Consider the following 26018-nt stretch of genomic DNA (forward strand, 5'->3'; position numbering starts at 1 on the left):
CAATACATTACGTGGCACTCGACACGAGATAACTTATGAATAAAATACATTATGCAAGCGCATTAAAAGTGTGACGTCAATCGTACACATTCCTAAGTGAACTAATTGTGTAGGTACGCTTTTTTACTGCAATTAGTACCAAACTGATTTCTGCTGATTTCCAGAATAATTACAATTTATATATAATAATATAATACACTGAAAATTACGAAATGATTTAATTTTAATCAATATCCACAATACTATTTAGAATTTTAATCATGTCAATTGAATCAAAAAAATACAACTGAATAATGAAAAGAAAATGCCTTTTTTTTCATATTGTTATATAGATATGGTGGAGATAATATAAAATTATAAATAATGGTCCCGAGATTTAGACGGCTTTATGCATCTATAGATCAAGAAACAGATGTGTTACCAATGGACAACTTTTAGTAAAAACGTTTAAATCAAATAAACTTCCAAAGCAACTAAACCATAATTCCAGGCTTTCTTGAAAGAATCTCGAATGTAGTGACGATTGCACAAATGGCATACATGTCTGCAGTGGTACGGCATGTGTCACTTACAGCCGACTTTGGCACTATTGCCATCTGAAAAACATGACAAGATTGCAATAATATCCTTATCATCCGAGAGGTCGAGAAATAGCATTTGGCATCAATTTTATTCACACAGAACATGTTAATAACATTTAGTCAGTTTGCATATTTAGAAGTCGATGTTAATCTTTTAACTCTATGGAATAAATGGCGACATAGCCAGATGGGAAAATAGTATTTTGGAAAAAACCTATGGGCAACGGAAAGAGGTAAAAATCACCTATGCCATGATCGGCAACCTAGGCATGCATATTGTAGAATGAACATGTGGAAAAATTGTAACATTAAAGAAAATATGCTGATTGCTAATTCATATGGAAACATATATTATCATCTCACTATATTATAGTGAGATGATGTTTGTATTTGTATTATTTTGAGAGCACTGGGAGTGTCCAATACTTAAAAATATATTTGTCACTCCAGTGTATGTAGGTTACCGACCACTGACCTACATGATGGTCTGACCACAGCAGTGCAGATGGCCATAACTAGGACATGTAAAAGGAGTCACGATCCTCAACAGTTGAGAACACGAAAATGAAGATTCGTACGAGAACAGGAGTGAAATTAAGTTTACTTTTCTGGTCTCAGATTAAACTGAAGTTGCATCGATTCTTCATCTATAAATTGCCATAACACAGTCCAAATGAGGGTATACCATCATAGTTAAGTTACATAATAGCTATTGCGAAAGGTATACAATAAACACAGTAAATTGCAAACGGCCGGGTCACTTATAAATGGACACGTACACTAAATTAAGATAAAAGGTAGCTTAAATCTAAAACTCTCTGCGGTGGTACTTCTCAGGGTCAAAGTACGATGTGACCACCACTCGGTGACTGAACTTGCGACCCGTCAAGGTCTGCTGCGCCTTCTGGCAGTCGCCCACGGAGTTGAACTCCACAAACACCTAAAAATATCAAATACCCCGTCAGTGTTTCATCGCATTTGTTATTTATAGGTTAAGGTAGATTTTGTAAGAATAGATACACATTTACTGAATTTAATACAAATACCAAAAAGATACAATGTTATATTATAGCTAACGATAACATTCTGATAACATTCTTCAATACATTCGGAAGATAAAAGGGAATTTTATGTTTTTTACTGACTCAAACAACTGAAATCATTCTACAGTGGCAAAACAGGCAGTTCGCAAGTGTGTTGGTTGTATTTGTTACAATGCCTATTTCAGATGCTGGCAAACAATACAACTGCAAATCACTTTTGTCGTACTCATGGTGCCACTGTAGAATGATTTGAGTATACAGTAAAACCATGAATTGCGAGTAACTTGTTCTGCGAGTTTTTGCAAAACAAGCAAATTTTAACTTGATGAACAAGTGAGGTCTTGCAATACGAGCAAAAATATGTTGTCAATGACCATCCGAGTAAGACTGTAGCCATGCGAGCGATGAAAATGAGATAAACGAGAGCTTTGGATTACAAACACATATCCGGAATGAATTATGCTCGCATTCCAAGGTTTTACTATACATGGAGTCCTCACTATGCGAGTTTTCTTTATACGAGTCCCGCAATTACGAATTTCCAGGAAAATGCAGATAAAAAACACCAGCGCAATGGCTCACAGGCGTCAACTGTCACTTTCAATCTTACAATCCCACACACCTACACTATTTCTGTCTTGCTCACATGTATTTTTCTTTTCTAAATGTGTCCCAATTAAACCTATCTTCCAAGTAATTTTGGTCGCCATTTTTAAGCGGATCACGGACCAGCGGATAATGAGGACGTCATACATCTTCCATCAGGCATCATTAATCAATAACTTTTTCATTTATTGATAAGACATGAGTCGATTAATACATCCAATAAAACCTGCCACAAGTCTCCAAGAGATAAAATATGTAAAGAATATTAGATATCTTCTTTTTTTTCTTTTAACCATGTCTGATCCTAATAGGATCATATGGGCCTCGACAGAATGGAGGTTTTTATTAATAATAGAGCCACTTGCTCAACCTATTAAGTCCATACACGAATTGAAAATCAATGTGTATTTGCCAGACCCAGGATTCAAACCTGGGACCCACGACATTTTAAGGCGCCGTGTAAACCGCTCGGCCATTGTAGACGTTAAAATATAAATAAAATATATTCAAAATAAAATACCTTTCCACAGCCAGGTACTTCGATTCCTTCAATGGGTCTTGGAATTTCCACACTGCGTACACAGCCATATTTATTACATTCCTCTCTGAAAGAACATTACCATTTTATGTTTTAGATCCAATTAACTATGTATATTCATAAGTACACGCCATATACCTCACTACATAAATGGCCACTCGTTCACCACAGCGGTCTTTATTATGATTCAATTTCAATTTACGGCTCAATAACCATTTCTTCAGTGTATAATGCGAATGAACGACTATTTTCAATTATATTGTTCACTTGTCATTGACTTCAAAATAATGATTTTAAATTGAAACTGCACAGAACCGTTGGTGCGTGCAATTCAACCATAATTTTTTGGAAAATGTTAAAATAGTTCTACGATAACCAGGCCAAAAAATAACATTAGTCTACTATCCAAAATCGATTGAAAGACATCTCATTGGATTTATTTGCATGTTAGTCTTATATTTTCATCTAAACGGTTATGTAGTGTTACCTGATGTCCTCAAGAATGTCTTCGTACTCGTCTTCATCACGCAACTCGTCGGGGGTGACCATGTTGAGCAGGCAGAGCACTTCTGTGGGCGGACCCGCAGTGCCGAGAGACAGCCCGGGAACTTGCAACTGGACCGGCGCTGCACCCGCTACCATCATGGCCGCTGCAAAACAAAGGAACACATCAATGAGTATTTTCAACCAATGACAGCCGGTGGTTTACAAAATTCCTTAGATTCAGGATGCATTTACAAAATCCACTACTTGATGAAGATGTTTTTCGAATAATCCATTATCTTTGTTTTATCAACAGACTGCGACTGTATAAGTCTATGCTTGAAGATATAATGAGATCAATTAGAACTCTAAAATATTTCAGCCAAAAATAAATATGATGAATCGCTTATTTTGTAGGCATACATACATACATACTTAGCATACACGTGCATGGATTTACTTGCACCAATAGTGTGTATTTTAAACTATCGCGATAATAACCGTCTACACGTAAAAGTGCTGGCTGTCTCACCAATCTCATTCTTCAAGAGTAAGGAAGACACGATGTTTTCATTATATCGTCGGTGTTTTGTAAAAAGGGCGAATCAACCATTTTGGCGAAATCGAGATTTTAATGAAAATACAATATGTACCCCACTAGCTTTATTGTGTAAAAACGGCGAATTTTTATCTCCACAGGAAAGTACTTAAAAACGATAATCGACTAAAATTAAATTAATTAAAATTACGAAATAAAAATCAAATGTGACATATTAGGCCTTTTAAAATATTATAAAGTAATACCTATTATAATGACAGTATTCTTTCTAAGCTTTATTATAAACTTGTTAGATGTTTATAATCATCTACAGGTAAAAAAACAAATAAATGTTAAAAGTTAAAAATCCTCCTCCTGTAAAGTAGCATTTTGGTTAATTCGCCCTTTTTACAAAAAACCGACGATATGGTACTATTTGACTGGTTGTGAAAATTGGTTAATGTCAAGAATGTTTTGCATGTAGTTTTTTTTGTTCGGCGGGTTCGCCACTGTCGTTCTACTGCGCAGGCGCAGATATTGCACGGTTGAATTGCCGCGTGAAATTTCAGAACTTTTTTGATTCATGCATTTTTTTGTTATGGCCGCGATAATACATACTGTCAGCAGCAAATCCATGCACGTGTAAACGGGATATTAGGTCGGTATTACACTATAAAAGATCTTCGACAAAGATTTTAATGGAATTCACCTTCCCAACCGCAATGAGTGGTTACATTATATTAAATTTCTTTTTCTTCTAATTCCTTTCACATACACATATTATATAAAAATATATATAGGCCATGAGGCCCAATAGCAGTAGTGTAGTGAAACTGTTGTGCTGTAGAAGCGAAACGATCACATAAACACCCAGGCTTTGAGAAAACCAATAAAATATATTGTGACTTCACCGGTAATGGAATTCGGTGCCCCCGGATGGGAGCCCAGTGCCTTACGCACTGGACCACATGGCCACACATAGAGTTCAACATACATGTTATTACTTAACGGCATAAAATTCACATTATGATAATTGAGTGAAAACACTGATTTAGTAATGAATGATCAAAATGAAGTGATGTTTTCTTTTATAAAATTGTGAGGAGTGCAACAGCTTCGTAAGCTTCTTACCTATTGAAGAGTTCTTAGCTCCTATACTGGCACGTTGGACAATCAGCTTTTTGTCACCAAGCTGCATTCCGTTCAATCCAGCAATCGCCTATGCAGAATAACATACAACCATTATATATTATTATAATGAAAGGAATTTCTAGAAAAAATGTCACAATCAGAGTTTGGATTGCGATTGAACTAGAGGGTGCCTTCCAAACTTCAGTATTATGTACGTAATCATTAAATTTATTGCTTTCCAAAAAAAAAGTATTTTACAATTATATATTTTGATTTATATGGATAAAAATGCTCTTTGGGAACAAATTCCATTTTAAATTACGAAATAACGAATATTACGATTTATAATGTACTTTTTGTATGAAAAATGATTCTTGGGGGTTAAAATTGACGACAAATACGAAATTTTGGAACATTTTGGTGTGTTTGAATTAGAAAATTGAAAAATTATGTATTATAAGTTGGTACGTTGAAATATGACGACATTATCTCTAACAGTTGACATAATACGTCATTTTTGTGATTGTTTATCTAAATAAATAATGATTCGTCAATGTGAAAATTGATACTAATGAATCAGCAATGCAAAACAACTTTCAGTTATTTTAATCATTAACTTTAATAACCTTAATTATCATCAGCCTCACTTTCATATATGAAAGGTCTGTTCTGCATAGAAGAGAGGACGAGTTATGTGAAACTGAAAATTTCAGCCCAATGTTAATTATATTGTAATTTGAAGAGCAGGGGAGAAGAGAGGCGTAATTACTAAAACAAAATTTTAAGAAAAGACAATCATATTAATTAATACAAACATGGTGTATTTTTATGAGTGACATGCAAAAGCAAGAAGTCTAAAGACACCGACGTAGCAATTGCCCCAATTTTACTCGGTCCCCTCTTCTGTGAAGCTACTCAATTATTGACATTAAATTTTAACGCGAATTGTTATCATACCTTAAAATGATATCTTACCTGATCGGTCATGGATATATCCACGTACTCGGCGAACGCATATCCTTTACTGAGGCCAGTGGAAGAATCCTTCACAAGATTGAAGGCCCTCAGTTGGCCAAAGGACATGAGTAGTTCTTTCACCTACACAGATCCCAATATAAGTCACACGCCTCCAAAATAATCACCGCCAATAATTATTCACCAATCATTACATTGATCACTACACCCAGTTATAATACGGTGCATTACGTATGTACTAAATAAGTAATTGTAATTTAAAATTTGTAATATAAAATTATGTAAAAAAAAAAATAGAAATTTGAAAAGTGCATTAATTTTTATATTTTTAATTTATTACAAATAATAATTATTATGCATAAAAAATTATCAATTCGCATGATTTGGTTTCTTCATATAAATATTACATTCTTACTCAAAAGAATTGGATATATATGTATATTTTTTAAATAGTAAATCATAAACATCTATCATAAAACGTATATTATTATTATCATCGTGTCCATAACAAAACCTCTCAACAAATATATTAAATTGTTTTTCATTTAGTATCGAATAGTGCTATTTTTCAATCTTCAATTCATAATTCCTTGATATTATTTTTACAGGGGAATAAATCAATAATTTCATGTTATTTTAGACTGTTCGCATGGCAAAAAAATTCTAGTAAGAGGTTTTGGAATAGACACAACGATACATAGTATTATAAAATAAGTAAATAATAAAATGTGACTATTCTGTGAGAACCTAACTGTATATTAGAATTTAATTGTTTAATATTCATGATTATAATTTTGATAAATTTTATAATAATAATAAAAGATTACTGTTAAAATATTATATTATAATATATAGTTTTATATGTAACTGTTGAAAATAAGATAATATATTAAAACACTCTCATACCTGTAAAAGATATCTAATGATAAACCTTAAAATTGAATATTATTTTGATTCTATTGAGCCTAATCTGTTTAAAATTTAATCCATGATGTGCGTCAAGAAGTCCGTTTTATTGAAGTCCGTAAAATGTTGAATGAATTGAAATTAAACTGTGGCTGAATCATTTTAAATGAAAGACAGTTAAGTTAAGCATCACTCTTTTAAATACCTGTCGTTTTCGCGTTTGCTGTTAACAAAATGAGTTGAAAATGTGTGACTTGCCTTCGAGTGCAGCTGTCTCGCTCATTCACCCCATTCTGAACATAGACGTAAATGTGAGAATGAGAGACAGGGTTACACAGGCCTCTCTATTGCCAAATCTAAGCTAGGGAGGGGCAGAAAGCATACGGAATCAGTAATCAGTTATTATCGATAGACTTTTCCCGCGGGCAACATTACAACTGGCGGAAAGTTACCTTTAGAAAGGGCGTGTCGGTGTAATGTGCTCAGTGGCCCCCGAGGTTTGCTTCGCTCCCTAGCTATTGTAAAAAAAATAAACAAACCGGCAATAATCCACTCTTCCGAGAGTCAAGCTGAAAATTTTATGTATTGGACAACAGTCTGAAAAACAAAGACCGGGCCACCCTGAAATAAATTGAACTGAAAAGGAAGGCTGAAATCGAATAGTGCGTAAGGGTGGGAGCCCTCCGCCTTCAAGGTCCATTTATACACACAGCACTAGATCGGTATCCGTTCAGTGATGACATTGCATTATTTGGTTTGGACCCCTATTTTAATGATGAAAACTTAGGTTGTGATGCATAGAATGTCACAAAACACTCTAAACAGCCGTTATTCAGGTAAATATTGTTTAGTGTTTTATAGACAATGAGTAAACGCACGCAAGTGTGGGGTAATGGGTGATATGTGCTGAAGCGTAACTATTAAAACGAATCCGACATAAGTTATAATAATCGAGTATTAGTTAGCAATAAAATAATAATACGCTGTTTACTTGTTACTGATTTTATATACACAAACACGAAAGACTACCAGTATTAAATGTTTTATTATTTATATGTTGACACTAGATTGACATCTATTATGTAAACAGACACTATCTTAATAATACCTATCTAAAATTACATTGCCATGTCAATAAAAAAAATATATGAATGATGAAGACCATGTAGGTATGTATACCCTGACTGAAAAGCAACCGATAAATCATTTAGAGTTTATATTGTTCAATTGTATATCAATTGAAGAATATTTTGAGAACTCACCGGCAATTGGAATTTAATAAATTGATTGCATAAACAATTTTAATCGCAGAAAGCAGTGTTGCCATTCTAAGTAAGATTTTTGCCTCCAATCCAAAATACCAAACCGGAAGATTTAATCGAGAACAGTGGAGATTGAGGAGACTAATAATCTTCAATCCCATTGTTTAACATCATTTGTTTTGAGTTCACTCGAAAGACCAATTTGGAAACCCGAAAATCATGTCACCGTACTCGAAACCATTACGCACTAAGCATATTATAACCTGTAACCCTACTCAACTGTTTTTTTATTTCTAGTATAAACAGTCAGTGGGTGAATAATATTTTCAAAAAAGAGATAATTTACATCGTACTTTCTGACTTCCAGTAAAGTATTCATCATAAAAAATGGCCCAACACCAAAACACACAATGACATTGTCAATCCGGATATTGACACGGGCAGCGCACATATAGACATGCCGAATGCTGCGTTGAAATATAAAATTCTGAGAATAATTAAACCTAACTATGTACTGATATCCAGAATCGTGTGCTAGAAAAAACATTGCGGAACTGATGCTAAAAGAAACCTATAAAAAGGGATATTGTGTTTTTTTTGACGCGACCAACACCGAATGAAAGCTGAAAATTAAACCTTACGAAGGCGAGTCCGGACGGGCGGCAGGGAGAGCTAGGCTAATGAGAGTTTAGATGACAATTATTATTATAACCACAAGTCACATTTGCCCATAAAAATAATGGCTATGTTTTTAAAATATTGTCATTTCATTGTAGCAGAAACATCCTAGTCAAATTGTTCTTATTGGAGAGAGCTCAAAATATATGCATTGTGACAGAAATCGGTGAGATTGATTTTGAATTCAAATAATGTTGTATCATGAGATAATAATTGGTGATTCTTGATAGATAGTGTGTTACGGGATTAGAATTAACAAATACCTGATCTTCATTGAGGTAATTGGGCAGGCCTCCGATGAATATCTTGTGCGGGGAATCTGGTACAACTGTGCTGATTACTCCGGCTGTAAAAGAAAAAATTGTTAACCCGATCGGCGCGTAAAGTTTCCAAATACGGCAGTTAAAAATTGTGGCTACAACTGTTATCATGCCTAGATACATAAGGATCCAAGTGCCACACTAAAACACATAATGGAGTGTTGAATTTAGCTGTGTTTACTTTAACAAAACTACCATATTGCTTTGTTCCGATAAACTCTGTAGCCATTTTCGATAACATAACACTCGACTTCAAAACAAGTGCGCCGATGAAGACGATTAATCACCGACTAATTTTATTTTACTGTGTTAAAAACACTTAAAATGCCATAAAAATTATTGAAAATAATAGCTTTTATTGGTGACTTATGAATTATTGTTAATTAGTGTAAGTTTTATTGATGAAAAATCCATTAAAATTGGATGGTAGTCCCCAGTTTTATTTCGTGGCATAGATTGTGTCAGGATTTTACATGTTCTATGGGCCATTCTAATTTAAGCGTTAAAGGTGAGTCCTGGTTGAAAATATTATAATAATTTTTTTGTTATTTTTTTTTTTAGTGAAACTTGGATTTTGTATATAACTTTTCAGTTTTATTGAGCATTGTGTTATGTTAGTGATTGTCATTTTATGTTTTGTAAAAAAAACAATATTTATTTTTTAAATTGCGTAAATTTTTCCAAGTGCTATAAAACTTTTTTTTGGGTAAGGTTTTAAAAATTTACAAGCATTAAATTGTACGCGAAGATAATATGTAATATAGTTGAAAAGTCAATATTCCATGATTTATATTTTATTGTATACCTAACCGTGTGTGTTTTTTTTATCAAAAATTTATACGTTATTCCTTCATAGTAATTCGTAATTTATTGGTAAAACTTGCAATCCTCTAAAATATAATAATATATATTTTTTCATATAATATAAGTAGTCCACACTACTTTACTAATGATTTACGACTTTCAATAATGAGCTCGATTTATGACTTTGAAACAATTGGGGAGACACATGAGTAATAAATGACATAATCCAGAACACAAGTTCAAGTACATTTTTAGAAATATAACGACAAATTTCTTTTCGTTTTTTGGTTGTCTTTTTCGTATTCCCGCACATGATGTAAAAATCGCGGTGAATTCAACTTTACACGGTAAATACTCGGCGCACACTCAACTCGAATGAAATATATTTTGTATACCTACTGCGCAGCCGCGAAAAATACCGCGTAGATTTGAACTGATGCAATCGTACCGGCGAATCTCAATAGATCGAGGGGGTTCGAAAGATCGATGTTTATGAAATTAAAACAACATATTTTTGACAAAGTTATTGATATGGCGGTACGAACACGAATCAGAGCATCTTTCAATACAAAAATTAATACTATGCGTGAAGTATTTCCTACTTTACCGACATTTCAATTTTCGATATCAACAGTTGCGACATCCGCCCAGTATCAGAGCTTATGTAGAAAACAACATATCGACTACCTCATGGAATAACACACCAACTCGAAATAGTGTGTTTTATGTTTTTTGAGTTATTGATGCATAGAAAAAAATTCCACACCAGCCAATTTTTTTTTGGATTTTTTTCTCGAAAAACAGCCAAAATATTAAAATAATACTCGTAAGTAGAGTTATGATTATATAACATTTTTTGTAATATCTTAAATAACATGGAACAATAATCCACATGTAGTTGGTATCACAAGTTATTGTTATTATTTTTTAAGATATAAATTATAATTTAAATAATATTTGCATAAAATAAACGGATTTCGCTACACATTTTTTGATTGGTTTTTTTGCTCTCCTGAAAAGTTGATAATTTAGAGTTAGTGTGTTATTCCATGAGGTAGTCGATATGTCCCATCCGCGGCGATCGGGTTAATTAAACTGAAGATATTTTTGAAAACATCTATTCAATTACTGTATAAATTTCTAATGCCTGCTCATCAATAGTCAAACCGTCGACAGTATAAAATTTTTACCCACCGATATCCAATTTAGGTTTTACTAGTACACGGCATTAATCTCTCTTATTGGGCATATTATGCATAAGGTATGATTTTATGATAATGTTACCTGGTACATTGACGGAAGGATTCTCTGTGCCCGGCATGGGTTGGTAATCGTGAGGTCTGCGAATCTTCAAGCTCTGTCCCTTGAAATTGATACCATCGAATGCCATGGCCTGCGTTGTTTCGTCAATAGACCTAGATGAAAAAAGTTCAAATGATTAAAACCAATGTTATTTTAAAATAATAATTTATTGTGGAAACAAGTACAGTAATACCCCGAAGTTATGTGATAGGTGGGTCCGATGAAAATCACTTAAGTCAATTTTTAACAACACACATTGAATGTAAATCGAAACTCTTACTAAAATCGCTGTAATACCGATAATTTGTGGGTTGGTATTTCATAATTATTCAAACAGATGTCACTGTGTGTTTAATTTTTTAGATTATGCAAATCAATTGACAGTGGCTAGTAATTTGAGTTTTAAGTCAGACGAGATTACACGCGAAATTTGTATGTGCGGCCTGTCTATCACAGCCTCATAGAGCGAGAAAACTTGCTGAAAGCAGTTAATAAAATTGTAGTTCATTGTATAGGTAAATCATTCTACAGTGGCACCATAGGCGATTCGCGCGTGTATTGAATTGCTTGCGACAATGCCTATTTCAATGCTAGCAAACAATACCACTACAACTGCAAGCCGCATTTGCCGTACTCATGGTGCCACTGTAAAACGATTTACCTATACATAACGTACAAAATATTAATAAAATAAATGAGTTCTAAGATAATAAATAATAAATGCAAAAAAGTTATTTCGATGTCGATGGCTTCATAAAATTTAACAAATTCATTTGACAACACGATGCCCTCTGTTTTTAAGAAGAATTTCTTTGTGGCAAGCTAATAATTTTTGTTATTCCTTGCTTTGGTAGCTAGTTCTTCGTTGGAGTCTATGTTGTCTAAAATTTTTAGACTTTCTGTCAGGCAAGCAATTGTCATGTGCTTTTCTGATGGAACTGGGTCTGAAGTGTCAGATAAAGAACCGCGTAACTCCAAGTTCGCATAAGTCAGGGTATTACTGTACGCATATATAAAATATAACTATGTAATATAATAAAGTATTTATTATATTTTTAATATTATCATTAAATAATTTTCCAACATAAGCTCTAAATAAAACACCATTTGATGGAACTTATGTCCGGTAAATTGTATGAATACATTATGGCCAAGCGTTAATTTGTAGACAGCGATGTTACAATTAGATTGAATTAGATGATTTAACATTGATTCGTAACAAACATTTGAAAATTATAGGTAGGTACTTACGAGTAGCTTACTTACGTAACTCAAAAAAAGAGTATATTACCATGTTTGGTTTTACGCAGAGCGTATGGCCTCCACAGAGTAGAATTTTGAATAGTTAATAGCTGTTCGCCCAACCCATTATTTTTAACAATTGAATATTGAAACATAAATATATTGTGGTTTTTCTTCTCTAACAATTACATATTATGTAAATTTGATTGACACTAATTACACTCCCTTCAAAATTCAACTAACGATTCGAAGAATATTATTTTATCTCACCGGAATTCCAAGAAAGCAAAATTTTTGTCGAGGTTAATCTGGCAGGCGAGGACGGGGTTGCCGGCAGCCTGGGCCAGCCCCGACAGGTGCATCTGTTGGTTGAAGAACTCCATTGTCTCCTCCTCTGTCACTCCAAATGGTATGTTGCCCACATATAACCTAGAAAAACAGCATGTGATGAGACTATGCAGATATTATCAAAACACTGGGAGGACTAAGAGCCTGTCCACATGGCGCGTTTTTACGCGCGAGTGACAAATCGCGCGTTCTCCAGGTACATGTGACCCAATTCAGCTGTCCACAAGCGCTCGCGCGTGACGACTCTCACGCGGAATGCGCCAGACTCTCGACCTCGCACGTGTTGTGCGCGAGTCGAGGTACTATGCCGCCAATTATTGCGCCCAGATTTGTCGGCTTGTTTTAAAATACACATTTTTTTTTCACAATGGAGCGTGAATACTTCGATACAGAATTATTTATTGATGAAATGGAAATAAAGGAAGGCTATATGGGACAAGGAATCTTCTGATTATTCTAATAGAAATATAAAACGTATAAGCTGGGAAGAGCTCGTAGAAAAATTTGTAAACCTGGTGATTCGGAAGAACAAAAAAAAAAATCTAGGTAAGTGAAAAACTTTATTTAGAAAAATTTAGGTGCTCTCACAATGAATTATAGTTAGTTATATAGTTCTAGTAACTCTCAGTACCTAGAGCTGTATTTCAATTAAATTGACTTATTATAATTCTTGTTATTATTATTATTAAAATAACAGTTTGTTCAATAAATTGGTGAGAGTGTATTTTTACTTGTTATTTAAGTAGGCTCGGCTCGATGGGTACATAAATATCTTAAGATTTTTAGACCGAATGGCCTAAAATATTTACATCTTGACCCTTTTCAAAAAAAAATGGTGACCGCTGCATTAGAACATCTTGTACGAACATTGACGGTACGCAAGCCACAGTTTCCTCGGTTTCCATGTTGAATACTGAGCGTAAAGTATTTTTGCTGGTCGCGCGTAAAACGCGTCATGTGGGCGCAACGCATTTTTGGTACACGCGCGCTGCAAAAACGCACCATGTGAACAGGCTCTAAGGGCTAAGGCACACGGCAGTGCAATTTGATGTAAATTGACACAAACTGTGGTGGTTCTCACTTTATTTCAATTGGATCCATTTGGAATCAAGTAAGACCCACATTGTGGCACCACAGTCTGTGTTGATTTGCTCCTAACACTCTTTCTTGCTTAGTTATATTTAAGGCGATGTCTTTGGCCTAAATTACACATATAATGTGACTTTCACGCCATCTATTTATATTTACAGGCATCTACCATGAATTTCTAAAAATCTGTTACTAAAAACTTTGGTCGATTCCAACCAGATGGCAGTAAGTTACCATAATAAGTTGCAAGTATTGCCAGATGAAAAAAATCGCTAGACAAAAATTCATTTACATATTATAAGAATATAATATATTCTACTTACTATAATATTATTATATATATATACTTATTCAAATAATTATTAATTTTTTTAAATAAGTACAATATTTTATTATATCGTATTGACATTTTTATGATAGTATATTATAATATATTGTAGGTATATAATTTGATCAAATTCAATTACACAAAAAACGTTGTTTATGGAATTACCTTCACTTATTATAATATAAAAAAGTTCTACTAGTTATTTTGTAATATGTGACAATCTAATTCACTGTGAATTGACACATATAATTTTAAATCGTCTGCCAAGAGTAAAAACTGGATTCCATTGATAACATTGACAATGTCACAAGATTTGATATAATACACGTGATATGATATAAGAAAATAAAATCGCTAAGACACTTCGCTTTCTTCCATTTTTTGTGATGCAAGTGCTTTAATCGTATGTCCAATCACGAGAGTCCTTTTTGCTGGACGGCGTGGGTACGGGGAATTTGAAAAAGAAAGTTAGTAAGCGTCCTTTGTAAACCGTGTACGGACCTGTGTAACTAATTGTAAAAACAAAATATGTAATGGACTATAAAGTAACGTTGTCCAACCAAATATTAAAATATATAACGCTAAAGACTTAGTGTTTTATTTAATTTTACCAACATATATAAATCCTTTTTTTATCTTTTTTTTGTGAATCCGGGGTTCGATGGACACCTGAGCTAGCCGCTGGAACCCCGGGTATCTCAATTTCTTATCTCTGAAAACTGCTTGAGATTCATACAGGATAAGAAATGAGATGAATACAAATTGAAATCACCAATGATGGTTATACAATTATCAACTGGCAAGTTTTCAAAGTATGAAAAGAACGAATTATATGCATCGCGAGACGATCGCGGTGGAAAATACACGTAACAGTGAAAAATGACCCATTTCACCGTAATCGAATAATAACGACGTCAATAGCTGCAGCAAAGTGACAGTCAACAACAGATATACTGTCTGGTCGGTCGGAGCGTACAGCAATGAGAACGCCACCACCTCTCTGCCCAAAATAAAAATTGCATTATAGTGAATTTTTTTTAGCTTTATATGCTGGCGACCCCACAGAAAACCCGTCGCGTTCCGAGGTTGGGAACCCTTGGTCTAAACAGTCATCTCGCTCGAAAGTTTAGCTTTGCCAAGAAAAGTGCTGTTAAAACATAGCACTTATTGTAACAATTACAACAATTGGATACAAACCTTCCTTAGATAGCAGCGGGAAGCGTCTTGCGTACATAGTCTAAGGAATAGACACGCTGGATCCAAACACATGTTTGTGAAAAATTGTTTAGGTTTAGGAATCAGGTTATAGAAAGTATTGAGAATACTAGACGTGTTGAAAATAAATCTTGGTGAATATCTTCACCTTGGAAGTGAATAGAGGTAATCCACACAAAATTCAAAAACGTTTTTATTTGACCAAACAATTTTTGAAATACTTATTGGTTATAATTATTATTATGGTGAAGAAAAATAACTGATCTTTTTACAGGAACATGATTTCCATCAAATTTGCTAAACAATCTAATACACAAATGACATCCGTGAAGCTCTATTCACTTCCAAGGCGACGATATCAGGAAAACATGTATAATAAATAGTAAAACGCATGCGTAGATTAGAAATGCGTTTTATTATCGCTCAAGTCCGACAATTCTAGGAATATATTCTGGAAGAATTGCCAAAGAAACCAAAATAACCACTAAATAAACTAACTATATATGGTATATAATTATATAAAAAAGTTCCACTAGTTATTTTCATTAAAACATTTTAGAATATAATAAATCATTGGTTACATTGTATAGCATTGTAAATTAATAATAATTATGAGATATCGTTATAAGCATAGAACACGAAAAATCTGAAAACCATCGTGAAAATCCACGAAACAAGCATGGCATGCATAAACAGCTACAAAAGAAGTTGTTTATTCTAATGAAGTATATATAATAAGCAATATTATTGAAGTTAACCCACGAGCCATCACGTGGCCCTACATTGGTTGATGTGAAGCATCTAGTTCAGTTTTAGGCTGGGAATGCCCTAGGAAAAGATACCCAGGACTAAGGTTGCTACGCTCAAAGTGAGCTCTGACTGAGTTTAAAGAAGTTACTTTCTAATGCAAAGTTCCGGGGAGAGAAGAGCGCAAGGAAATTATTAAAATAAAAATAATTCTATTGTATATATGAAAAAATAATGAAGCTAATCATACGAACAGCAAAAATTACGTGTAGAGATCTTCACGCCCGCAGTAAGACGCCGCAAATTTTTTAAATGCAGGATAATTGGCCTTAGTAGCAACCAAGTCGGACGGCCCGATGGGCCCAACAGCTGGTTGGACCGACCTGAGCATCTCCTCCCGTTCGGGAGCACATTCTAAGACATTCCCAGAGGATGTGGTTGGCATCCTGAATTACCCCTCCGCATGGACATGTCGGACGGCTTACAAGTCCAAGCTCAAAGAGCTTGCCAGCTAACCCACCGTGTCCAATCACAAATTGATCGGTGTGATGGTCAGGAGTCAGATATTTGGTTATCTCCAATCGCCATTTAATGTCTGGAAAAAATTTAAATGTGTGCCGGCCCTTGGTTGATTCATTCCACCGTCGCTGCCAGGTCTTCTATGCCGCGTCAAGCGTCAATAGACGTATAGTCAGGTTACTTTTTCAGCAACATGCCGAGGAGGCGGGGCAAGGTGAAAGTCACCATCAACGGCCTCCTCACCTTTGAGGAGCTTCGTTGACGGACCGCTGACCTGTATGTGCAGGTCAAGTGGAAGAATGCGGCCAGGACCGGAAGCGCGTCCGTTGAAGTTGCTCGGTAGGCCTTTGTGATTTCTAAGAGCGCACTACGTAGTCTATCAGTTTTATGGATACGCGAAATTCCATGTCCAAATGTCAAGGAAAACTATGACATATTTATTGCGAGAATTATATCAGAAGTCAACATAAATTACTTTTTTATTTTCTTCGCTTTAGTTTGCAAATTATTTAATATAAACTCAGGTTCGCGAATTCTCATACCCCGTTGGATACGGCTATCAGCTAATTCTGGAAGAAGGCAATCATTATAAAAACTTATCAAACGCGGTAGAACACGTGTCTCAAACTGTGGATCTGGCAAAAGTCGTATGATTTCGATTCCACTGTCGGCATATACAATTAAATCACAGTATTCCTTCTTCGCAATGTACAACTGTCCCTGTATTTGAAACCAATAATTATGTGATTCTTTTAAGTGAAGTACGGAGTTCACAATAGTTAAACATAATATATTGTTTTGTAATGCTGCCTCTAAAATTGGTTTGGAACCGATGGACGGAAGACATTTAACTTCTATCAACCCATTTTCCCCAATTAAACCATCGGGGCTTGCTCCTAAAAATGGGAATTCCGTTCTTACAAAAAGACCACAAGGCATAACAGTGACTTTGTTTTTTGCTTCATATAAGGCAATAGCAGTGCGTTCATTCTTCCTGCCATACATTATATCCTTTGTCACAATATCACTTGGGAAAAGTATATTTTTAACAGTATTATGCCGTGGTGTCGTATTTCTCATTTTGAAAATATTCCCAAACTTAGATGCTGTCAAACGTTTATGCCTGGCATCAATCCACAAATAATTTTCACTTTGCCCTACTGTCGCCAACTGCAATTGCTTACAATCTGTATCGCAAGAAACCCCAGCCTGTAAAGATTCCATAATTTCTTTCATTTTCTCCTGTAAGTCCAACTGTGGAATATCTGAATCGGCAGCATGCGGGCCATATTCACAGTCAGCTTGGTTGCTTACAGGGACAGTTGGTTTTTTATACCTGGAAGTGAAATCTAAACGTCTCGCCTTAAGACGATTTTGACGATTTAGCCGACTAATAACAACACTTTTAATTATTTGAAGTAATCTGCACGGCACTCAGAGTGTTCGCCAAATACATGATTGGGTCCATTTTTCAAATCCAACTTTAACTGAGTGATATTGCCTTCGCATCGTTTTATAGCGTATCGTGCAGCACTTTTGAGACGTTTAATCTCCTTCCGCAATAAGCTTCGGCTTTTCGTATCGTATTTTACGTTATTAACCATCGTATAAAGTTTGCTAGTGTAGCATTTGACCATGTGATTCGCGCATTCCATTTTTTTAATTTTATACCCAAACGGTGCTCTCTCACGCACCCTAGCAAATACACTTGAATCACCATCCCCTATTAAAAATTTTACCCATACTTGATGTTTGTCAAAAATATAATTTAGTCCCTCAACTACAATGGTTTGCTCCATGCCTGTCGATGGTCCAGAAAAAGATATATTACACTCATGTTTCTTAGCTGGTTTTTTTTCATTGGCTGCGATGGTACAAATGTGGCAATATTTGTTCTTAACACCTAGGTAAAGAAGTTTTCCTGTTCGTTTTCCGATGATGCATGCCACTCCGGATTTGGCAGAAAAACTATGGCCATAACTCCTTCTTGACCAACCTCCGTCAACAATGACCGTTATATAGGGGTGTTTTTCATCAATTTCATTATTTTCTATAGCCAACTGTTTCTCGATCTCTATATCCTTCGACATTTGATCACACAAATGAGTTTTCCATGACTGGCTAACTTTTTTTTCATGCCTTTGGAACGTTCCCGAAGACATGAATGGAATTCCCACAATACCGCATAATTCCTGTGCCTGACTGTAACCAATCCCGATATTTAAAGATCCCCAAACAAATGATGTATTAATCGTAGACGTTTGGGGTTCAGTTAATACTGACGCTGTTTTCTCACAACACCTGCATTCAAAATGCAATGTTGACTTAATACCGTATACGATATACCGTATACCGAATACGTTTTCAATTTTTTCGGCCAACAGCTCTGAATGTCTTCACAACTATCAAGTCTCACACAATAATTGTGCTCATCTGTCAATACTGGAAGATTGTCTGGGTCATCCGAGATGGATACATCACTATTTATCACCGGAATTGGTTCACAAGCAACGGCTGTGTTGGATGATACTAACTTCCGTTTCCTAAAGTATTCATCACGACTTTCCATCAATATTTTGGTAGTTTAAGATAGTTTTTTATTTTTTCTAGTGTAGGACTTATATTTTTTAACACTTACACATGGCACATCCATAATTATTAATAAAATATAGGTACTAGATCAATATGTAACAAAGATTTATATTCACTTATCACACACCTCTGGTATTCACTATTTAATTAAACTACACTGAATATGTGATGTAATTTAAACACTCACAATATAATTTATCACAACAATAACACGTAATTTGCACTGAGTAACATAAATTATATAAAAATGCATAAAACATAAAGAATAACAACACGCCAAACGTCAGTAGCTACAACATAACCTAATAAAATAATTTTGGTTGCAGAAAATCATACAATGTGTGATTTCTTCACCAAAAATCAATCAATAATCACACGACCTACTTAGTAACGAAAATGTTACTGATTAGTTAATTAATTTATAATTAATTATAATTATTACAATTAATTAATAAAAAGATAAAATTGATTGGCGGTTGCCTAAGCGCGCGGTGATTATTGATGGTGCTGCCATAATATGTCAAAATGCGAGATTTGTTTATTTTTATCATAAATAATGGTAAAAAACAGTTGTAATTTAAGCAAATACTAATTGAAAATAATTTTCAGTATCAAATTTTGAATATAGGCAGGTTCCTACGTATATTAAGTAAATATTGTAATTTTAATTTGTTAAGTTATTTTTATTCATATGGCAATTTCGCATAGAAGTTTAACACAAACTGATTTTTGCCAAGATTCAGAGAAAAATAATGTTATTTTGTCTTGTCTATGTGTGAGTTTCATTTTCAACGTCATGTTATGGTTGTGTGTGTATTTTGTATGAAGAAATTTTGTTTCCAAATAATTCCACGACGGCAGCACTATACGGCCAAGCGTCGGCTTAGTGTTGTCAGCATGTTGCCAATTCGAGCAATTATTATGGTTTCGATTTCTATCGATTCGTTAATATACAAAAATACAAGATTAAATTTAAATAACTGCCGTAAAAATTAATAAATAATATTTTTAATAGAAACGCTAAGCGTTATTCGCGATAAATTGCGTGTAAGCCGAGATATTTCGATTTTAATTGCGTGCTTTCTAACCTCTAAATCGATGTTTTTTAAATTTGAAAAAAAAGATATAAGGATATAATAAATTCCAATTTACGTTTAGCGTTTCGCTAGGTAATAGATTTAGGTATATTTTTATCGTAATTTTGATAATAAATCTTATGTCATTCATTCTTACCACCCGATAGAAATGTACCGAATTTGACACGTATTTTTGGTATATAGAACTCCACGATACATCTTAATTTTTTATTTTATTTTTCTCATTACTTTTGAATATATATCTACCGATTAATAAACTTTTCTAGCTATTTTTCGATAACAACTTTACCTAGAGACATCACCTTAATCAACAAATGGTCTTAGGCATAATATAGCCGATTTTCAGACGCATAACACAGAATGAGTAACAAATGTCAAATAAAGATGTATTATGAACAAAAATCATGTAAATATAGTATTGAACATTGTCCGAAAAAGCAAAATTGTTATGAGTGCCGATTATCTAAGTAAACACGAAATACTAGCAGTAATCGTATTATGTTATTCGAACAATTGAAATCAATCTGACATTTTTTTATATGAATGTTTTAACTGACGTAGTATTGCCATATTTGCAATTCAAATGATGTTGTCAAATACTGGCGACAATTACATTAAACATTAATTTAAAATTATTCCAGTTCCAGTGCAGTTTCTAAACTTTCACCGTTATGTCTTTAGAAATTTGAAAGTGCACTTTAAATCACCAAAAACAATGTTGCCATATTATTATTTAGTGTTTAGTTAGGGTTATTATAATCAATTAGCATTACATAACATCAAAATCTTTGCATTTAGCCTTTAATTGTTTGAGTGTAGTGCAGAAATGAAATCATATGTTTTTCTCAATCGAACTGGGTAGTCGATTTCGATATTGCAAATTAATATTAAAGGATAAGTACATATCGTCACCGTTCAGGCAAAAGTCACCAACCCTGAAAATGGCAGTTTTGAGTTGAGTATGTCACCCGAAGCGTAAAATTATGTTCTTTAAGATGCAAAACTCACCTCGGTACATTAGTTAGTAAAATTTTGCTTAAATCCGAAATATTTGTTTTTCACTAAATGACTTTCGATAAAATCTTAACAAGCAAAAGTCATTGTAGGTGAATAGACATTATTGACTCTATAAAAAAAAATCCTTCGTTATAAATATACAAGCAAAAGTCACTATACTATGGATGGTGAGTTTTACTGATGCTTCTTTTGGCTAACATTGTTCAGATTATTAACAAGCAAAAGTCACCAAACCATAATTTGAGCTACCTTGCCTCCTTTAAAACCTTCCAGATGTTTTAATTAGCATCAAAAAGTAAAAGTACCTTAAAGCAATTATTAAAAAGACATGAGAAAATAATTTAATGTAGATAAAACCTTAAAAACATTAAAATCTGATTTTTCCTGCATTTTCAAACTTTCAAATTGCGATATCTCAAAACTATGTTTTTAGGGTTGGTGACTTTTGCCTGAACGGTGACGATATGTTTCTGCATGACACTCTTTTATCCATGAAAAGCGCAATACATATTTTGAAAATCAGTATGCAGTTGTTGTTGCCAGTTTGTGCTCTAATCGTTAAACTAATCAAAATACTTCTTAAGTCAAAATTTATATATTATATTTGTAGCAATTGCGCCCACAGTGGTGTTTGCCAAGAATGCCTCCGCTTAGGGCGGCCTTGGGTCGAATACGGTAGTATACCATTTTCTCGGCTCCATAAAAGAATTATGAATTCTTTATCGGCGGATCTGTTTAATCAAAACAAAATCTGACCAACTGTTTAAACATCGCACAACCTCGACAACGCATCAAGAAATGTATCCGTGATTACATCTGTACAAATTGGGATTGCGTCATTCATCATTAACGAAGACTCCACATAAAACACCAATTTATGTTCACCTTGACGGGTAAAATATAATTTAATTATTGTAGGTAATCAATCATCTATAGCAATAATAAAATTGAGTTGTCCGACTTAAATATTTGCCTTTTGATCAGCCATCCATAATAACTGAAAGCAATTTCATTTTTATTGTTATAACTCAAAAACTACTGAACATATTGATGATACTTGCACAGCTTGACTTATTTAGTACCAATTTAATGGATTTCATCTCGATGTCTCAAAAGGTTCCGAAGTTAATTTTCTCACAAAAATAACGCAAATACTATAATAATATAGGATAGCAGTTAGTAGTGGAATGGTGTTGTCATAGACCCTGAGAGCAAGGGAGTAGAAGGCAACCGATGCCTTTGAAATGTGGTGTTGGCTTCGTATTTCTTGGACAGAACGCAAGACGAACCAGCCAACCATCCAATGACTAGAGATAAAGGAATGGCTCTCGATAATATGTCCATACCGAGAGGGGTGGAAAGTCTTGGTTGCTATGACAGAATTTCAAGCTGGTCACTATCTACAGCCATAAGGATTCCCCTCGGTGGTTGAGCACTGTCCATTCTTGCTATATGGCTAAACGAATGCGGAGATACATTCTTCTTGGAATAGGCTTTTTTTTGTCGATGCCTTTATGAATACCTCGCATTTACTATCGAGGTTTCTTATAGGACTTTTCGAAGGACAAATTGGGTATTAATTTGAATTCGGCCAGGGCCTATGAAACCACCTTGTAAAAACCCTGGACATTTTTTTGTAGTGCAAGGCCCCCGGATTGGAAGACATTGTAGAGCTCCAGGTTATGCCGAATACAACATTCTTCCTCTTCTAGTATGGGCCCATTTATAAACTACGCAGCAGCATAGTTAGCGACTTGGGTCCAGGATCATGTTAAATCACGTGTTAGATCACGAAAAATGTGGTACATAGACATGTATATATATTTATAAATGTACAACATTGAAAATAAGGTTCTGTAGTTCGAATAGATAACTAGAAAAAGTGAGAGGACATAAGCGAGGTACGTCGATACAACAGGAACACTTTCCACAGCAGTGACTATAGATATTAACATTAAAATTATCACCAGCGCATGGGAAGGAATGGTATTTCCGTAATTTACAATCATTGCATAATCACTAGAACAAGCTTAATAGATAACATGGAAGAAACACAAACAAACCTTCGGGCCTGGCGGGTGATGGTTGAACCGACAACAGGCACGGCGGCCTGGGGCGTATCGGCGACGATGTTCGCAGGGATCTGTCCAGCCGCTTGCATGGCCTTGTACTGCAGAGGGGTGATGTGCTCAAAGCCGGGTGGGGGCACATCCCAGTAGAGGGAAGGCTTGCGCCTGCGAGAGCGCGTGTTCCGGCCGCTGGGCGAACGAGAACTGCTCCTTTTGCGCTCGGTGCGGCGCTCGCGACTGCGGGACCTCGAACGACTCTTGCGACGTTCACGGGACCTGGATCGCCGCCGACGCTCTGCTAAATATGCATCAAAATATTATGCACCCCAAAGATATTGGACAAAAATCCTCTACAATCTACAGATATACCGCCATTAAAATGAAAAGATTAAGCTTATAAACCAAAATATAACCACCACGTGAACGTATTCCGTGGACCACGTTAGATGTCCCAAGACTTTGCGAAGCATCCGTTAGAAAGAGTGTTTCCTAATTCGATGTAATCTATTACGGCCAAGCCTTCCTGTGAAGGAACTTCCACACTCTAGCTTTGGGACTGCAAATTTTCGCTCGTAAAAACTCGTAATCGAGGAAATTGAGACACTAAACAAAACCAAAACCCAACCAACTTATTTTTAGGTTATGGTAAGATACTATTAGGTTTTGGTTTGGTTTTTTGTCTAGAAAGAGCTTGACAAATAAACTATATGGAGTACTTCATCGCCTGCATCTTTACTGAAACTTTTTTTTTTCGATTGACATGAGTGACAACCCATGAATATTATGTGATCATAATGGGATGTCCAACTTAGTTGCAAGCGCTGATTGATGGCTAACTTTCCAATGAACAATTTTGTCTTGACAGTTTGTGCAGTAAGTACATAAGGTTACATGTGTTTTGTGAATCTAAACTAAATTACATACATAAACTCGATACGCTGTAGTCACTTCGAGTACTAAGATCTAGATACTAAGTAATTAGTTGAATAATATTATGATTGTTGACATTTCTAATACATCCTATCTACTAAAAGAGGTTTAGTTTACATAACACACACGTCGGGACATTTATTGTTCCATTCATATTTAATATAAACACAATAATGAATGAAGGCAGTGAACGCGTTGTCAACAAAAACTTTAAGAACCGGCGGGAAATATTTAGATTAATTGACGTTACGCATAATTATGAGACATTTTGGTGGAAATGAAATGCAGAAGGAATAAATAATAATTAATTATTCAGTGCATTTCCTAAAAGCGCGCGCGATACTATGGGAATAATGCTTGAAATGACCCCAAAAAGGTTGTTCCACTGTACTACTGCCGGACTATGAAACTACGCGCACAGGCAACCGATAGATCAACAGAATCGCAAAGGAATGTAAACAATAATATATTTTACCTTTTACACTCTTGTCTTCGCCCATATTTTAATTTCACGTTATAACAAGCAGTATGACGAAGTTTCAATTTGGACAGAAAATCGATAGAAAATGGCAGACGGACAACGCTCATAAACGTTGCTAGTAAAAGTATATTAGTCTATGGTACAGTGTTGCTATCTTTTCAAAGTGGAATTATAGTACAGAGCCTCCAAAATTATAGTATTTGGGGAAAAAATATAGTACGCGTTGTCATCTGTTGAAAATTTATAGGTTTTTTGTTTCTCAGAAAAAAAAATTACGGAGAATTTGAGAAACTCCGAAACTCCTTTTTATTTAAGTACCTCTTCCGACCAAAAATGCTTCGAAGAATTCAGGAAATTTCATTTTAAACCAAAGTCAAGGGATTTTTGTACGTTTTTCAAGCAATTTTTTTTCCAAGTTCTCCAAATCTTATATTGCGGAATTATAGTACTTTTTACCAATTTATCGAATGGAAATATCGAAATTTTAGTACGTTTTACATATTTTTTCCGATATTCAAAATTATAGTATTTTGGGCGTACTATACCTGTTTTATATCGTACATAGTACGCGGACCAAAGTTATAGTACTAATACTATACTTATAGTACGGTTGGCAACACTGCTATGGTTGCTAGCACGGCATCGACATCGCCCATCGAACAATTTTATTAATAATTTAACGTAAAAATATTATTTTGTTTGAAAATGTCGATTTTCCAAAGAGATTGAACTCTCTCTCTTCTCTTCAATCTCTTTTCGAATACGAAAATACAAAAAATAAAAGATATAAAAGGGGTCTAATTTCAAAACAATCAAAAATTGAAAAATATAGGCGATTTGTTTTCTATAGAGTTAAGAATACCTATCACGAAACATTTTGTTTATATTCAAGTCCCATATTATGAGACGTCAATAGATTGCCGTTTCACAAACTATCTACCTAGGTACCTACATATTTTATGGATTTATTCCTCATAACATGGCGAGTAGTAACCCGTTGTATGGTAAGTTTACATTTGACACTTGTATCGTCATATTTATGTATGACACCATAATATTCACTAGTGTAAACAGTAATTATATTTGTACCCCCCACTTATTTCGCGTGTGTCGACATTCACCTGTCACTTATTCAATCTACTTATATACGCAAATAATGTAAACATCGCGTATACGA

General features: G+C 34.6%; 1 protein-coding gene across 2 annotated transcripts; it reads right to left on the reverse strand.

The window, feature by feature from the left end:
* Positions 1 to 317: 317 nt before the first annotated feature.
* U2af50 (U2 small nuclear riboprotein auxiliary factor 50) lies at positions 318 to 24974 on the reverse strand. 2 transcript variants are annotated; one of them, XM_085950034.1, is made up of 10 exons: positions 24836 to 24974; positions 23425 to 23728; positions 12680 to 12838; positions 11150 to 11280; positions 9005 to 9087; positions 5896 to 6018; positions 4921 to 5008; positions 3256 to 3418; positions 2751 to 2835; positions 318 to 1521 (listed from the first exon to the last, which is right to left on the reverse strand). In XM_085950034.1, exons 1-10 carry the CDS (start codon positions 24858 to 24860, stop codon positions 1390 to 1392), a joined length of 1293 nt encoding a protein of 430 aa, XP_085806160.1. In that variant the 5' UTR covers positions 24861 to 24974; the 3' UTR covers positions 318 to 1389. The 2 variants fall into 2 exon arrangements, with proteins under 2 accessions (XP_085806160.1, XP_085806161.1); XM_085950035.1 differs by having other exon boundaries at positions 23425 to 23725; positions 24836 to 24966.
* Positions 24975 to 26018: the final 1044 nt, after the last annotated feature.

The sequence above is a fragment of the Rhyacophila brunnea genome, unplaced genomic scaffold, assembly GCF_057557595.1.
Source record: "Rhyacophila brunnea isolate RB1 unplaced genomic scaffold, BYU_Rbru_1.0 scaffold_22, whole genome shotgun sequence".
In the NCBI taxonomy this organism is placed as follows: Eukaryota; Metazoa; Arthropoda; class Insecta; order Trichoptera; family Rhyacophilidae; genus Rhyacophila; species Rhyacophila brunnea.